At 52.6% G+C, this 16,325-nt stretch overlaps 3 protein-coding genes across 3 annotated transcripts in view; all 3 read right to left on the minus strand.

Moving 5' to 3' along the window:
- The window catches only part of LOC100468593 (free fatty acid receptor 2), a 42,913-nt gene extending 34,605 nt beyond the window's left edge, over positions 1–8,308 (minus strand). The window contains exon 1 of the mRNA XM_034638399.1: positions 8,273–8,308. The gene's annotated coding sequence lies outside the window, so the exon portion shown is untranslated. The remainder of the gene's footprint in view (positions 1–8,272) is intronic.
- Positions 6,461–11,564, minus strand: FFAR3 (free fatty acid receptor 3). Its single transcript, XM_019801403.2, is given in 4 exon segments — positions 6,461–7,082; positions 7,085–8,040; positions 8,273–8,320; positions 11,471–11,564. Coding segments are annotated over 2 exon segments (984 nt in total). The 5' UTR covers positions 8,030–8,040; positions 8,273–8,320; positions 11,471–11,564; the 3' UTR covers positions 6,461–7,043.
- An 87-nt stretch (positions 11,565–11,651) lies between these two features.
- Positions 11,652–16,324, minus strand: FFAR1 (free fatty acid receptor 1). The gene is made up of 2 exons (XM_002920888.2): positions 13,304–16,324; positions 11,652–12,884 (listed from the first exon to the last, which is right to left on the minus strand). The coding sequence occupies exon 2, from the start codon at positions 12,565–12,567 to the stop codon at positions 11,674–11,676; it is 894 nt and encodes a 297-aa protein (XP_002920934.1). The 5' UTR covers positions 12,568–12,884; positions 13,304–16,324; the 3' UTR covers positions 11,652–11,673.
- Position 16,325: the final 1 nt, after the last annotated feature.

The raw sequence follows: 16,325 nt of genomic DNA on the forward strand, positions 1-16,325 counted from the left end.
GAGTTCTGATGCTATCTCCCTAGAGAGAGTGTCATGTTCTACAGGTTACAGGGCTCATTCCTACAAGACTACCCTCCCCCCACCCGTCTGCCCATCCCCTCCCCATGCCCCCACAACACTTGAGACACCAATTGCTGGTTCAGCTTGTCCACCTGTGCTTCTGACCCAAAGGCTCCAGATTGGAGGGTCCCATGACCCCTGTCTTGGGTTTGATTAATTTGCTACAGTAGCTCGTGGAACTCACAGAAGCATTTTACCTGCTCGATCACTCATCTATTGTAAAAGGCTATAACTTGGGAATAGCTGGATGGAAGAGACACATAAGGCAACGTACAGGATGGAGAAGGGGTGTGGAGTTTCCATGCCCTCTCCTAGGGCACTGCTTTCCCCAAATCTCCAGCATTCTGCACCCCACCCTTTGGAGTTTATGTGGAGGCTTCATTACCTAGGCAGGATTGATTAAATCACTGGCCATCGGGATTGATTAAGCCTCCATTCCCTGTTCCCTCTCCAACCCTCTGATCCCTCAGTTGGTTCCCCTGGCAACCAGCCCCCATCCTTAGGTGGGGGTCCAAGAGTCACCTCAGCATAACAAAAGACACCTTTGTCCTCGTCACTTAGGAAATCCCAAGGGTTTTAGGAGGTCTATGGCAGGAATGGGCCACGGAGCAACTAAGACCCTTGGCTGAAGACCAAATATATTTGTTATTCTAAATCACGATATCAGTCAGAGGCTATATGGTTACCTAGGTCAGCAGTTTGTTACTTTTATTGCCCGGAGGTACTGCGTTGCGTGGCTACATCACAGTTTTTCAATCCGCTCTCTCCTGATGGACACGTGCACCATTTTCCATTTGGGGCTATGGTGATTAAAGCCGCTGTGAATTTGTGTACTGTCTCTGTGCACAGGGCTGCTCTTATCCTCCCAAGGAACACCTAGGAGGACATCGCTGGGTTGTGCGGTCAGAAGCGAAGCCTCCAAAGCCCTTGCGTGTTTCTCTTGTCCCAGAGCCTGGCCCGATGCCTCACCGGGCTGGCTGGAGTACCGTGGGTGGGTGTGCAACAGCAGGAGCCCTGCCGGCACCCCAACCAGGGCCCAAGCTTGCTGGCCTGTTTGTTCAGTCCACTCTACAGCGAACTTTCCTGTTTATGTCTTTTCCGGCTGACCTTTTGATTCACGGCATATAATTTGATTGTTTTCCAAAGGATGAGCAAACAAGGAGTTATTCTGAAGGAGGTTTCTAGGGTGTCAGAAAGATGAGGGCTGTGCTCTGAGCGCAGAGAACCACTAGGCAACCGTTATTAGAAGGGGGGGCAGGGATGGGCTCCTAAGTGTGCACTCATTGTTAAGTGGTGACTTAGGCAACCAGGGACACATCTCATCATCTTCATGCAGCCATTATGTTGTGATGGTGACTCCACAGGCAAGAAGACTGGGTAGCTCTCCTGTTTCTAAGAACACTGAGGACATCGTTCGTGATCCCCACCCCACTCATTCAACCCTCTCTCGTTTCCATGGCAATACGTGTCCCATAATAAGCATGGGAATTTTTATCAATAAAAGGAGAGGTGACTGCGACCCAGACTGTCAGTCAGATGATAATTCAACCTCAAAAAGATCCCATCCAGTAGGTTTGTTTTTTTTGTCTCGTAATGCTGTGTCCACGCAGACCCGGCCAATCAGCTCTCAAAAGCCCTCGAATGAGGGGAGTCCCGACATCTTGGTGCCAGAGCAACTTGACAGGACCCATAAGAAATCTCCCCTGAGTCCAGCTATGATAGGTAAGATAAACACGAGGATTTCATGGTTCCTCCAAAGCAAATAGTCAGAATTTAGAAATTCCAGGATCGTAAAACAAGAAGAGAAGATATCACCAAGTGGATTCTAGTAGGATATGGGATGTTTAGGTAGAGGCTTCTCCGTTACAGTTAAGATGCATCTGCTACAAGATAGAGACTCTCTGGCTAATACTGAGGCACCTATAGGAGTGTTTATTGACACGGAGTGTGGAGGTGGGGGTCCCAGCTCAGCAAGGCCTTTTTATCCCTCTCCTCTGCCACCCTTAGCCTGTTAGCTTCCTTCCTCAAGTTTGGGGCCTTATGGCCCCCAAGTGGCTGCTACAGCTCCAAGTATCACAACCTCATGTAAGAGTTTCCAAACCAGGAAGGGAGAGGGCAGCCCCTCACACATCTGTCTCTTTCAGTATGGAGAGAAATCTTGCCCAGACAGCCCCCCAGCAGACTTCTTACCTTTTGCGGGCTAGAATTGGGTCCTTGTGTGCACATTCTGAGAGAAGCCACCAGTAAAGGGGAACAAGATTGTCGTGGTTCGTGCCAATTACAATTTGACCTGGGGACTGGGGGGTCTGCACCAGGGGATGATTGCTTTGGTTGTCTAACTTCAGTGAAATGCATCTAAATTTGGTGAAATCGCCTCCCTTCCAAAAACACTTCTGGACTCCCATTTTTTCTTCTGCAACATTTTCTCTTCCCTCGCTCCACACTTCCATGGGGGGTAAGCTCTGGGCACCATCCCACTTCCACCAGGTTTCTCAGGCTTCATGTCTTCTCTCCCATTCTTTTCTGGAATGTGATCCCAGCATCCTTTGCTCAGATCACAGGCCACCATCTTGGTGCCTTGATCTCCCTCCATTCGGATGGTTTTTCAGAACTGGCCATAAAGGGAAGTCAGCTGGCTTCTCACAGACTTTGCAGAGTTTTAGGACCCACAACTACCTATATTGCCTTGGGTTCTTTTTTTTTTTTTTAACCAGAGAGGTCATGTCAGAGAGAGGAAGGTAAAAAGTTGAGCACTTTCTCACACTATTTCAATTTCTTTTTTTCCTCCACGGCAGACTCTGTCCCACTTACTATTCTCCTCTCCCAGAATCTATGGCCCAACATCTTCTACCTTCTTGTACCTTTATTGTTGCTCTGCTTCTTGCTTTGGGATGATTGTTGCAACTAATTTTGCAGAGTCCCAGGCTTCTTGCTCACCCCCATCTATTCTTCACCTCCCTTCCTGCTCCCCCAGCCCTGACCTGGTCTAGTTTTCACCTCCTCCCCAGCATCCAGTTGAAGCAGACTGACCTCTCCTGCTCTGCCTCACAGCTTCCTTTGCCCTGCCAGGCACATCCGCAGGCTGAGAGGCCACTTGCTAAAACAGCCAAAGGCTCTGGTCACAGGTGGTGTATTCAAATCGGGAAAAGGCAGTGAGTCAGCCTGCCTCACCGTACCCAGTTTGCTCTCTGCTTTCCTGCCTGTCTCTCTGCCCTCCTCTGCTGGTCAGTGGTCTACAAATAGTTTGAACTTGTTGCTGCACAAGCCTGTGGCACTCACTGCCGTTGGCCAAGCCGTATCAAACTGTCTCTGCCAGTTTCTTTATTTTTTTTTTTGGATTATTTATTTATTTATTTATTCATTTACTTATTTTACAGAGAGAGTATGAACACAAGCTGGGGGAGCGGCAGGCAGAAGGAGAGGGAGAAGCAGGCTCCCCGCTGCATGGAGAGCTCGACTCGGGGCTCGATCTCCGGACCCTGGGATCATGACCTGAGTCAAAGGCAGACGTTTAACTGACTGAGCCACCCCAGTGCCCCTCTCTGATAGTTTCTTAATGACTTTGTGAGTAGCCTCCCTCGGTATCTGGTCACAGTTGGAGATTGAAAACTTCTGGCCTCCTCTCTGTTCCCTATACACTGAGACCTGACCTATGGCGCAGGGAACCTGTGGCAGGAATGGGTCACGTCTGCCCTCCCTCCCATCCTTCTGGGTTGTGCTGCCTTCAGGCTTGCTGAAGGGGGGAGCCTTCCGCCTTCCGTCTAGGAGGGAACATCTCCTCCTCTATCATGGCCATCGAAGAGTTCCTTTTGTAAACCTTGAAAACCTTGTTTTGTTAATTAACAAAATTCTGTTGCTGAGAACCCTTGCTTTCTAAAATACCGCTGTCAGAAACTTGGCTGTTTGAAATCCGGTGAGTGAACAACGGAACATCCCACTGCTACTCAGATGATCTGACCTGGAGCGTGTGACACCGAGAAGCAGCCTAGCTTTTCAACCCCCAGAGCTTCAGAACAAGAGTTTTCAGACACAGAATTCTGCTCTTTTCTTTTCTTCATATTTTCAAAAAGAACAAGACCCCGAGTCCACTTCTCAGCCCGGGCCTGACATTGACCTCTTTGCATACGGGTCTCTTCGCTCTGAGCCTGTCAAGCACTGCTTCACTGAAAGTTCACCCAAACATTCCCCTCACCCCAACTCCTAAGATAACCCTGTCTCTTCTCTCGTGAGACACCCACACTTCCTCTGGAACGTGGTCTCCTTTGCTCCAGCAGCCTCATAAACATCACTTAACATCGCTGGGCTACAGTTGTGTGAGCCGGGCTTTATCATTCTGCGAGGTAAGACCGGTTCTATAGCTCACGTGTTCTCAGCAGGGCCAACATTGCTCCCCAAAGAGGGGAAAATGAGTTGCGGGGGGGAAGGTTTGTGGCCTTATAGGCTGTACCCAGAAACTGGTATCTAGTGTGTCTGTTGTATTAAAATTTCACAGGCAGGGGAGAAGGTGGTGATGAATAGGAATAAATATCCAAAAAGGCTCCTTGAGGGGACAGAGATACAAAAAAGTTTGAAAAACAGTGCTTTAGCTAAAAATTGAGTAGCTTTTGGTGTCCATTGTGTGTCAGATGTCCACTTATTGGCTCTCTGTTCCAGCATCTAGAATTTCCACCTCATCCATGGGGAGCTCCCACCTGCTTGCTCAGCCAACTGCTGAGAAAGCACGTTTGTCACGCACACACACGCTCCCACACCACCTGTCTGCTGGTCTCATTTCTCTGCCTAGATGGTCCCAGAACACACCTGCCATTCCCTGAGTACCCCTTTCCTTTGGCTTCCACGAGACATGGAAAACGCCGCCACAGTCCCCTCACCACGGCCCAGACAATGGCCCAGCCTCTGATGACTTTTCACCCTCCCCACCTCTAGCCTTTTGCTGGCTGATAGCTGGAAACAACAAAGCCCTCTATGCCGCTTCTTCTTACTTATGATAAACCCTGGGAGAGGGATCGGGCTCCTGTTCTTCATGGCTCTCTCTAGAATGTGGGGTTTCCAACTCCTTTTTGTTCTGAGTTGGGTCCTTGTTACCAATTCTGGAGTCACAGGACTCCCCATGTCACCTTTGCTCCCTTTCTGAACCATGTAGACTCATGTTTATATTAACTTCTTAGCCGTCACCAGGGCTGAGTGCCTTGGGACAGAAGATGAGTCACAGGTCAGAGAGACAGCTCATGCCTCCATCTCTGCACTGAGATGATGTCTCTCCCCTTCCCTCTGAAACCCAGTCCCCCACTCACAGCCAGCCCTGGTTCTCCAGTGACCTTCACCGCAGGAAGAAAGCCAATGCTACAGACGTTCGTATTAAAAGTCCCTGCAGTTCTCAGCCCAGCCACCTGCACACAGTAGGTGCACAGTAAATGTTTTTGGACTCAAGCTAAGTGAGTACAGACAGGTGCCCGTGCTTCTGTGGTTGCCTTGCTGGGAGAGGAGGCTCTAACCCACACTTTCTCATGCACCACCCCTCAGTAGGAAAGGAAAGCTTACTAAATGGTCACATCTCGATAAAAATAGCTCTTAGGAACATACATCTGTCTTTGAAGTCAACTGCGCTGACTGATTATCTTTGTTTCTTCGAGTGCGTTTCTAATAATAAGGGAAGAGGACTTAGCAACACCGAGAGCCGAGCTGCTTTGCATGTCATTCCGGTTGTCCTCAGGGCCTGTTTATGTCTGTCCTGGCCAGACTGTCTTGCTGGCTCTGGAAGCCAAACTCGGCCCCCTCTCTGCGGATGATACACAGCTGGAGGCAAAAGAGCAGGGTGGGTGAGGGGCGTGGGATTTGGAGTCGGCGAATTCCGGCCCCCAGTCCTGCTGCAATCACTGACTGGAGGATCGCAGGTAGGAGACTTCACCGGTCTGGGCCCGTCCCCTCATCTGCAAAGTGTGAGTAATAAGTACCTGCCACACGGTTACCGAGAGGATCGAAGAAGAAGGTAGTGGGTGAGGCCAAGTCCTTCACATAGGTTAGCCGTTACTTTTATTCCTCCAACCCACACCCTCTCTTGACATCTAGGCATTTTAGCCCTTTTCTTTTGGAGTCTAGGTGTTTAATCCTTCCATCCACCAATCCCATTTGGCCCAGATATGCCGTAAGAAAAAGACAGGGGCATCTGAGTGGCTCAGTCGGACGAACATCCAACTGTTGGTTTCTTGATTTCGGCTCAGGTCATGATCTCAGGGTCATAGGATCGAGCCCAGTGTCAGGCTCTGTGCTGGGTGTGGAGCCTGCTTGGGATTCTCTCTCTTCCTGTCCCTCTGCATCCCCCCACCCTGCTGGCACATGTGCGCGCTCTCTCTCTCTCTAAAAAAAAAAAAAAAGACAGAATAAGGAAAGACCATTCTCTCTTACTTGCTACCAGATTTATTTAAGTAATTTTTCTTCTGTCATTTTTCATAAATGTCCCTAAAAATCTGAATTTACTGAACAATGGAAACTTTCTGGAAAAGTCCACATGAAAGCAGGATGCTCCCTCAGGCCTGGGGTCTTGTGTACCCACTCTTGACCTGCCAGATAAGAGCAGCTCTGAAGGGTGGCTTCTTCCCTTCCTGTTCCAAGCCACCAGGCAGCTCCCTCTTTCCCTGGTCACTGCTCTCAACTCCTCCTTTACCCTCCGAAAAGCACACGAGCCGGCCTGCAGCCAAGGGAACCCCCTTTTTTCTCCAGTGCAGACTCTCATCTTGACTATCTCCCAGGGCTGAATCCATGGCCTCGGGCGGGGGGGGGGGGGTTGGAGAGGAGGATGGGAAAGGAGGGCAGTTGGGTAAGAATGAGAGCTGGGCTTGGGTGGGCACAGCCTTGGGAAGGCTGGGTGCCTCCTCTGCCCCGGCCTCATCAGCCCCCAGCCCCCCACTCCCCCGTCCTGCCTGACTCCAGCTAGGACCTGCCGGGCCGCCCAGCCGCCTGCTCCACAGCCCTCCGGGAGTCCACTACCTTCTCGCTATGTTGGACAGCTCCCGCGGCTGCCCCCCTCCTCGTTCTTCTCCTTCAGCTTCACGCTGCCCTCCTGCCTCCAAGCGCCCCAGCCCCCCGTCAGCCTTCTCAGCAGCCCCTGAAAGTCAGCCTGGAATCCAGATGAGGAGAAGTAGAAGACAAGGGGGTCGACACAGGAGTTCAGGGTGCTAAGAAGCAGCACGTAACTTCTCCACGCCGGGCTTTCGCCCCGGATGTAGCCCACGACATGAGACACGTTGTAGGGCCCAAAGCAGACAAGGAAGTTGAGCAGGGTGGCTGCCACAAGCCCAAGCACCCTCCTCCACCGCCGGTGGCTGGCTCCCCTGCTGAGCACCCACACCAGGTGGCCATAGCAGTAGCTGGTGATGAGCAGGGGTACCCCAAAAAGGACCACAGCCATCTCCAGCCTGACGGGCAGGAGAATAGCCAGCTGGTTCTCCTGGAATTCCAAGTAGCAGGTGCCGTTGCTAGTCTGGCTGTAGGAGGAGTTTCCTGAGAATTCAATGACGTAGATCACGCTACAGTGAGCGCCGGCCAGGAGCCAGCAGGCCCCGCTGACCAGGCCGGCCTGTCCAGGCCTCGGCCGGGCCTTGTACCATAGCGGGTAGGCCACGCTCAGGAAGCGCTCGATGCTTACAGCTGCCAGGAAGAGGGAGGTCAGATAGATGGTGGTGAAGAAGAGGAATCCAGAGAAGGGGCAGAAGATGAAGGGTAGGGGCCAGCGCATGCCACTGGCGGCCTCCACCATGCGGAATGGCAGGAAGAGCAGCAGCAGCAGGTCTGAGAGGGTCAGGTTGAGCAAGAGCACGTCCACGGCCACCGGGCGCCGCCGCAGCTTGCCCACGAAGATCACTAGGGCCACCACGTTGAGGGGGAGCCCCACGAGGAAGGTGAAAAGGTACACGGAGAAGTAGAGCCAGTGATCGCCGGGGAAGAAGGACCAGGCCAGGCTTGTGCCCATGGTGATGGCCACTGGAGAAAGAGACAGCTAGATGGAAGGGGCAGGCTGGAGGAGGTCCTTCATGCCCCATGCCAGCAGCATCTCAACCATTGACAGGGAACACTGTCACCCCCCCCGACCCCCTCATGCCCCCTGATGCTTTCTCCAGCAGGGTCAGCCTGCCTGTCTTCCTGGTCATGCCCTGTCCCCTGTCCCTTTCCACCAAGGGGCCCCCTCCCAAGCCCCTCATGGCCCCATGCTCACCTGCTTATTTGAGAACCAACTGCTCTGCCCCCAGCACCTTGCCGGCTCCTGCAACACAGTATAAGTTAGCTATTTATCTGGCAGAACTGATAAAGACCCATGACATCATTCACCATTAAGCAATCACACAAAACATGCCTTCAGCTCCTTTACCAGCCCCACGCCAGTATGCAAAATGAGGAGCAAATTCCACGGCTCTGTGCCTTGCTCTCGGGCTGTCTCAGAGGGGATGCTCGAGCCAGCCCCGAGCCAGCTTCATCTTCTCCTCCCGGATCCTCCACTTGGTTTTTATCTGCTTCTCTGGAATGGCAGTCATCCAATTTGCCTTGTAAGGGCAGGAAGCATGAGGCAGTGATGGAGAGCTGGGATCTGGAACCAGCGGCTTGGGTGCACTGCCGCTCTGTCACTGACTCTGTGATTTGGGGCAAGAGGCCTAAACACTCAATCTCCGCGTCCTCATCTGCAAAGCAGGGACCATCACAGTACCGATTTCATAGCGTTGTCTTTAGAGGAGCGCATTAATACCCGTCAAGGGCTGACAAGGGAACCTGGCGTGTTGTGGTGAGTATGTAACAGATGTTAGCTGCCATCATCCCAGTCACTGGTGTGGGCTTGTCTCCAGGGTGACGGTGATAATGAGAAGACTAGTGATGATAATGATGATTTAGGGGGCACATAATCCGTCGCAGACACTCAGCCTCTGAGGGCATCACCATTCTGTCCCTTGGCTTCACGGTGGGGAAGTGACTCACTCTGGGCAGTGCAGCTCATTAAGGTTCAAACCCAAGTTCTGTCCAACTTCAGAGATTATGGATTATTCATTCAAATATTTATGGAGCACAGTGAGATAACTATTTTATACCCACTGGGATGGCCATAGGCGAAAAATCAGACAATGCCAAATGGTCAGCGGGAGGTGGATGAATGGGAATCCTCTCATACGTTGCAGGTAATATAAAATGGTAGAGTGACTTTGGGAAGCAGTTTCTTAAAAGAGTTAATATTAATTTACCATGGGATCCAGCTCCACCGTATGTTATCTACTTCAGCAATGTTCGTAATAGCCAAAAAGTAGAAACACCCCCCACCCCCGTGGTAGCCCATCAACCAGTGAATGGATAGATCTCGTAGTGTGTCCATAGGATGGAATACTATTTGCCAGTAAAACAGAATGAAATACCTGTGAGTGCTAAGAGCTCAAAAACATGCCAAATGAAATAAGCCAGACATAGAATGCCATACACTGTATGTTTCCATTTATATGAAATGTCCAGAATAGGCCAATTTGTACCTACAGAAAGTAGATTACTGGTTCTTTGGGGACTTGGGGGGATTAACTGTAAATCAGCAGGAGAGGTCTTACTGGGCTGATGAAAATGTTCTAAACTGGATGATACAGTTGCCCACCTTCGTAAATTTACTAAAAAGCATTGACTGGAACGCTTAAAATGGGTGAATTTTATGAGATACCAATTTTATCTCAAATAAGTTGTTAAAAACAGTTTTTGCAGTCATGGCTTTGGTGGGAGTGAGGTCTCAGGTGATTGAGTGGTAGGAGGGTAATAAAGCCTCAGTAGCACGGAGGCCGAAAGCCACTGGGGAAGCACTTAGCAGGCAAGCAATGGCAGGTGCACAGGCTGACCTGTTGGGGGAACATGTAGAAGGCTTCAGGCTGAAGAGGCATGTGGGGCTTCAGGGGCCCTAGGGGGGAACTAAATTCCACCCCTAAATGGAGCAGGCACAATTCACCGGAAGAAGTGGTCCGGCAGCAGCAGGTGCTCCCAAGCAGTGGGAGAGAGAGCAGTCCCTGGCTTTCTGGGAGGAGCAGTGAGGCCCCATGGGCTGGAGTTCGGCTTACACTGAAATTCTCTAGTCTCACCACTGTGCAGGGAATAAACTTGTTTCTCGCTTCTGTGGAGCCTCAGGCAAGTTATGTAACTTCTCTGGTCTGTTTTCATTTAATTATAAAACGGGTAATAACATTTTCCTTGGAAGGCTATTGTGACCATTCATTCATGTAGCAAACGTTTACTGAGTGCCTACTATGCGTCAAGCTCCCCTCTATTTGCTGGGAATAATCAGCAAATAATCAGCAAATAAAATTCCTTGCCCTCGTAGACATTTATGCATAAAAAGAGGTAGCTTGTATAAACCGGTTCTTGCACGCTAGGTATGCAGCTAGACTTTCTGTGTCTTATATGTCCGTGGCATTATTGTCTTTAGAGGAACAAGTCGCCTCATCAGAGCAGATGCTCAGATGTTTGTCTCCTTCATGGCCACTCTCCTCTACCTATTCTTTTGAGGGTTTGGGGTGCCACCATTCACCTTTGCAAAGTGGACCACAAAGACAGGCGTTAACCCTGATAGCCCAAGTTTTTCAAATGCCCCCTGCCCCTTGGGGGTCCTGCCTTGCAGAATCACATCCCATATCCACCCCTTCCTTGCTTTAGGGCCTCAGGAAAATTTCTTAACTTGCAAAATGAAGATGGTGATAATACCTGGTCCAGGACTGTAGCTAACTTATGCAGTGCCTCTGTACAAATTAGGAAAAGGAACCCCCCTCCAGGTGGTAGCACCCTCCACCAGGGTGCACTGCTTGAAGAGTGAGCCATATCTTTGTTCAAATTAGAATAACATGCTTCTTCCTCTGGTTGGAAGCAGTCCCATGCCAGGCACATGGCTTGGCAAGGAAAGCACAAGTTAGAATTTAGTCAGTGTTTGCCCCTCAGCCTGGCATGCTTGTGCACTGAACAACCTGCCCACCTGTACAGCAGCTGCATGGCCAAATCAAAGGATTGTGTGAAATGGGACAACACTTTTAAAGCGCTTGACGTGGTGACTGTCACATCTTAGAGACTGTATTTGTTAGTGACTATTTCTGGTGTTGCTAGTATTTTTAATCCCTGCTGAAGCGGCTTTTCCTACCAACTTCCTGTTCGCAGTTCCAATGCTGCCCTCTTGTGAGTTCCAAATGGTATAACAGCATCAATATCTTGCCTCCTGCCTCTTCTCTTATTCAGAAATTAAACTGTTCATTCCTAGAAAACCTTTTGGGAGTAGCATCTCCCAAAGTGTATCATTGGAGTGGCATTTCCTCTGGATTGGAAGAAAACCTCCATAGTACTGGCAGGTGGGGCATGAGGAGGAGGGACAGGCAGAAGTGGGGAGTCATGCTGATGTGTACAGAGGCAAGCTTACCTTCCTTCTGTGACCTAGCCCCTGGCCTCTGTTCTTCTCTCCAGCTGAGATGCAGTCTTCTGCCAGGCTCAGTTCTTTCAGGTGCAAGGATGCTCTCAGGCCAGGCTGCCCTGCAGTTCCTTTGGCTCTGGGCTCCAGGGGTCCGGACAAGCAGCCACGCTCTCCTGCTCCATGTCCCTTCTCCCCAGCGGTGGCCCCTACTTCTAGGATGTCCCTCCTTTCGTTCTTGCCACACTTGTCACCCGCCCAGTACCCCCTCCCAAGTAGCCAGTCACCAGTGGGTTGAGCACCACACTCCAAGCCCCTGTGATGAGCCCCAGTTTCCGCCAGCAGCCTCCCATGTCGGGGCGCAGGAAGCCAGCCACGTTGGAGGCATTGTAAGGTCCTAAGCAGAGCAGCAGTGTGAGCAGAGCCCCACCGGCCACCCAGGCTGCCTTTAGCTTCCGTCGGTGGCTCAGGCCTGAGCGGACCAGTGCCCGAAGGCAGCCCACGTAGCAGAAGGCTGTAATGCTCAGGGGCAGGAAGAAGAGCAGGAGAGAGAGGCTGAGGCGAGCAGGGCCCGCTGAGGCTGGGTCCCAGGCTTCCAGGCAGACCGGAGAGCCATTGACTGGCGTGTTGATGCCCAGAGAGCTGGTGGTATTGTCCATCCAGCCTCCCGGAGCCTCCAACCCAAAGACCAGCCCCAGGTGACAGAGGACAAGGGCCCATATGGCCGCGCACACCCCCCAGGAATAGCGTGGCCTCCGGGCCACTTGGTAGCCCAAGGGGAAGGCAGCCCCTAGGTAGCGGCCTACGCTCAGGGCAGCCAGGAAGCCCCCGCCGGCATAGAGCGGAGCAAAGTGGGCCAGGGCAAAGGCAGGACAGAGTGGGGCCGGCAGAGGCCAGGCGCCCGAGGCCAGGGCCTCCACCGCCTTCAGGGGCAGAGAGGCTGCCAGCAGGAGGTCAGAGCAGCCCAGGTGGAGGGCATAGACAAGGCTGGGGGTGAGGCGGAGCCGGGCGTGGGACACGGCGCCCCTAATGGCCAGGGCATTGAGCGGGAAGCCCAGCGCAAAGGCGGCCGCGTAGAGGGCAAAGGAGAGCTGCGGGGGCAGGTCCATGGGGCCAGGGTTGGCCTCCACGCTTCTGAGCGCCACTTGCTCCCCACCCTTGGATCGGCTTGTGGTGGGGTGGGGCTGGGGGTCAGGGGCTTCTGGGATCACAGACTGCTCAGGGTATTTGAAGCCATCTAGTGAGATACCAACAATCTCAACCAGAAAGGCCCACGATGGAGGTGGTGCCAGTGAGCCGGTGAGTCCGGGTTCGAAGTGAGGACCGCTAGCCCTCAGTCCTCTGCTTTCTTTCCACCATAGCCTCTCTTAAAACACAACGGAAGTGTGCACGTCCCGTCAGAGGAAAGGCCTCCTGATTTCTGAGACTGGGGAGAGAAAGGGTAGAAGATTAGCACAGAGTTGGGCCCCATGGTGTGTGTGTTTTTCCTAGGACTGGAAGTTAGAGTCCTGCGTCCACTCCCCTCCCCCAGTTCCCTGGGAAGGGAAGCAGCTGCACCCCTCCCCCCAGCAGGGACAGCGGAGAGCCTGCATAGCAGCTGGGGGAGGGTTGGTGGCAACTCCTAGCTGGGGGGTTGGGGGAGATGTCAGGATTTGGGTGAGGTGGAGGCTGTGGCCAAGGGCAGGCGAAGGGGGGTGCCAGGGCAGAGCCCAAGGGTACGCCAGGTCCCATCACTGCCATAGGGAATGACCTTAGCCAACTTCAGAGGGCACCCTAGGCAGGTGAATTAGGGAGTCTGGGGGAATAATCGCCATGGAGAGAGGAGCCACAGAAAGAGGGACTCACCTCTCAGAGCTGCCAGATGTCTCTGAGGTGCAGGAGTCCCCCTGGCTGGGCTGACGGAGGGTGTCCAGGATGGGCAGTGAGCCGGAAGGGAGACGAGGGCGGGGTGGCAGGGCCATTAGCCTGAGGCACGAGCAGCCTGGGCGAGCAGCTAATGGGGCATCTCGAGCAGGAGCTGAGGCCAGGAGGTGAGGGTCCAAACAGATGATGCAAACACAGGAAGGGGACGGGGCAGCACCGAGGGCTTTTTCCTAGGCAACGTGAGGAGTGTGTAGCTAGTCCCTTAAAGGAGCAGGCTTGTTGGGGTACGACCAGAACCCTGCTCAATCCCACCCCACTCCACCCCAGCCTCCTCAGACCTGCTCTGGGCGCTGTCTTCTTTCCTCCTGGATGAGTCCATGGGCAGGCCCAGGCCTTATATGCTCCCTCATAGATAACAAACTTTGGTGGCCCACACCACGTCCATTTGGTGACTGATATGATGGTGACACATCATTTCGAGGTGTCGCCTCTGTGACGGGCTGTGGGCACGTTTTGCGAGGAGAAGGTTTTCCCTCTCCTCTCCCCTCTGACTCAATGACAGTAGTTTCTGACCTTTCCTTCTGGTGCTGGCAGGAGTGGGGAGGAGGACAGACAAGGGACGGGTCCCATTTGGTGGTGCTCTCTCTGGGGCACCTGGAGGGACCCTGGGCAGCTCTCACTAAGGCACAGATGGTGCGAGTCTCCAGCTGGCCACTTAGATTTCTTCTCAGCCTCTGAGAATTTAGCTGTTTACTTCCCTGCCGGGGTCACCCTGCCCTTCTAGGAAGACCTTCTAAGTGAGATTTAAAATGGCCACAGGCTGTCTTTGTGATTCTATCTCTCTGTCTCTGACTATGCCTGTGTCTCTCTGTCTGCCTGTCTCTGCCTCAGACAACACAGCCTCTCTCTGGACTTCAGACATCTCCATTTTTGGGTGTGTGTGTGTGTGTTGGTCATCAGGCCGCCACATTGTCCCAAATTCTAAGTCACCTAGAACAAGCTTCGTTAGTGGTTTCCTGGAAGTGCTTCTCACCAGGCTTCCGGTGGAGGCAGCGTGGGATTCTCAGCATATCAACCATTGCCTCCAAAGAAATGATTGGGTCCCCTTTTTCCACTTCAGCCGCTGAACTGATTCTTGTTTGCCTCCCTTCCCCGTCCTACATATGTCGTCCAGGGCCTCCCTTGGGATGTGGAGGAACTTGCCATCTGTTGTTTAGTATTTTATCTTTGGGAAATTGGCAGAACTGAGGAAAAACCAAAAGGAGGGCCATTTCACCTCCCATAACAAGCGTTTGGAAGAGGAGGAAAGCAGGGCGTGAAGGGAGAGAGATGCTGGATCTTCAAGACCCCTGCTTGGCCCCACGCCTCTGGCGGTTTAGGTCTCTGCCCAGTGTCACCTTAGCCGAGGGCCTTCCTCGAACCTTCTCCAAACGGGCCCCTCCCCTGTTCCAGTCCGTCTTGATCTCGCATTGTGTTTATTCCTAGCGCTCATGAACCTGTGATATCAGATTTGCTGGCCCCTCTGCTAGAATATTGGTCAGCGAGGCCCAAGATTTCTGCCTGCTTTGTCCACTGCTTGTTGCTTCCATAGTAGGGGCTCAGTAATTGAGTGGATGACTGACTGGTTGTCAGGGCCCTGAGAGGACAGTGAGGTCCAGGGCTGTGTGGAAGGCTGCCTAGATTCTGGAGGCCCTGGCTGCAGAGTTGTCTGAACTCTGTTGGCCTGTTGACAGCCACATCTCTCGGTCAATTGGTCACGAAGTAGGTTAATGTCGGCAGCTGGGCTCGGACAGGATGGCAGGGCTCCCGTTGGTTGCCAGGGAGCCCAGGCCAGGCCTCACCAGGTTCAGGGCTGTCTTCAGCTCCTTTCAGGGGCCCCTGTCCTAAAACCTTTTGGGCACCCTAGACTAGAGATCCCCAAAATAAGGACGATGTCGTTTCTTGTTTGCACCCCAACAATTGCTCTATACTGGATGCATTGACGGGTGCTTGGCAAATGTTTGCTGAATAAACAATTGAATGGGTGAGTGATCCTGGACCTCATTCTTGAGACAGAAAGCCCAAACACTTACCCTCTCCCTGAGACAGTTCTTGCCATCCCCCCTTCCTCCGGAAATGCTGGCTTCACACTGGGGACAAAGTGGATTAGTGGGGAAATGAGTGCCTCGCCCTGGCCTAATTCCAAGGGTGACCAGAACGTCGTCTTCTCAGAGAGCAAATTCTAGTATTGAGCAGATGGGAAGGGAGGGCAGGGAAGGAAGTGGAATTTGTGCAGCGCCCACCATGGACCAGGAACTTGTATCCCCTTGCTGATGTATTAACCACGTGTTTCTGCTTCTAAGAATAGGTGGAGAAAGGTCAAACCTGAAACGTGGAGGGGAAGCTGGGAGGACCTAACTGGAAAGTCTGAATTAGCCAACGTGGCAGGGAATGGGCGATGGTGACAGTAGGTGAGAGGAAAGCAGTGAGGTTTCTCAAGGCAGTCGGCTTTCGAGAAGTTCTTGGGCAACTGTGGGTTGTGACCGAACTTGGCAGCGGGACTTTTGAGAACAGCTGGGAGTGACGAATCGGCTTCCCCTTCTTCCATTCTTCAAGAGAGGCCAACAAGGTGGCCATCTGGTTTTTAGGGATTTTTGGCTGTTGTGCCAGGTTTCTGATAATGTGACTCCAGCATGTATATGACTGTCCCCCACTTCCTATTTTGAGCCGACTGCACCACAGGTGGTGGCACTCCCATTTTTCCGATGAAGAAACTAAGGCTCAGATGAGCTGGTGAGCTCCTTAGCAGATCACTGAGCTCGTTGGCAGAAGGGTCAGGACTCAGACTTCTGCTGGTCTGCCTGTAGGGCCAGTGCACCCTTTGCAACAAGACAACGGGCTCCCCAGTCTGCGGCTTTGATCTTGAGGTTGCCCCAAACCCTTTCCCTTCTCCCCAAGCCCCACGGGGCCCTCCTAAATCCTCCCCCCCACCCCCCGTTCTCACTCTGACCCCAGGCTGGAAATC

The sequence above is a fragment of the Ailuropoda melanoleuca genome, chromosome 12 (genome assembly GCF_002007445.2).
Source record: "Ailuropoda melanoleuca isolate Jingjing chromosome 12, ASM200744v2, whole genome shotgun sequence".
NCBI lineage: Eukaryota > Metazoa > Chordata > Mammalia > Carnivora > Ursidae > Ailuropoda > Ailuropoda melanoleuca.

What these genes read in the sequence shown, in the direction of transcription:
- FFAR1 (XM_002920888.2), bottom strand. Translation starts at nt 12,567, where the DNA reads ATGGACCTGCCCCCGCAGCTCTCCTTTGCCCTCTACGCGGCCGCCTTT.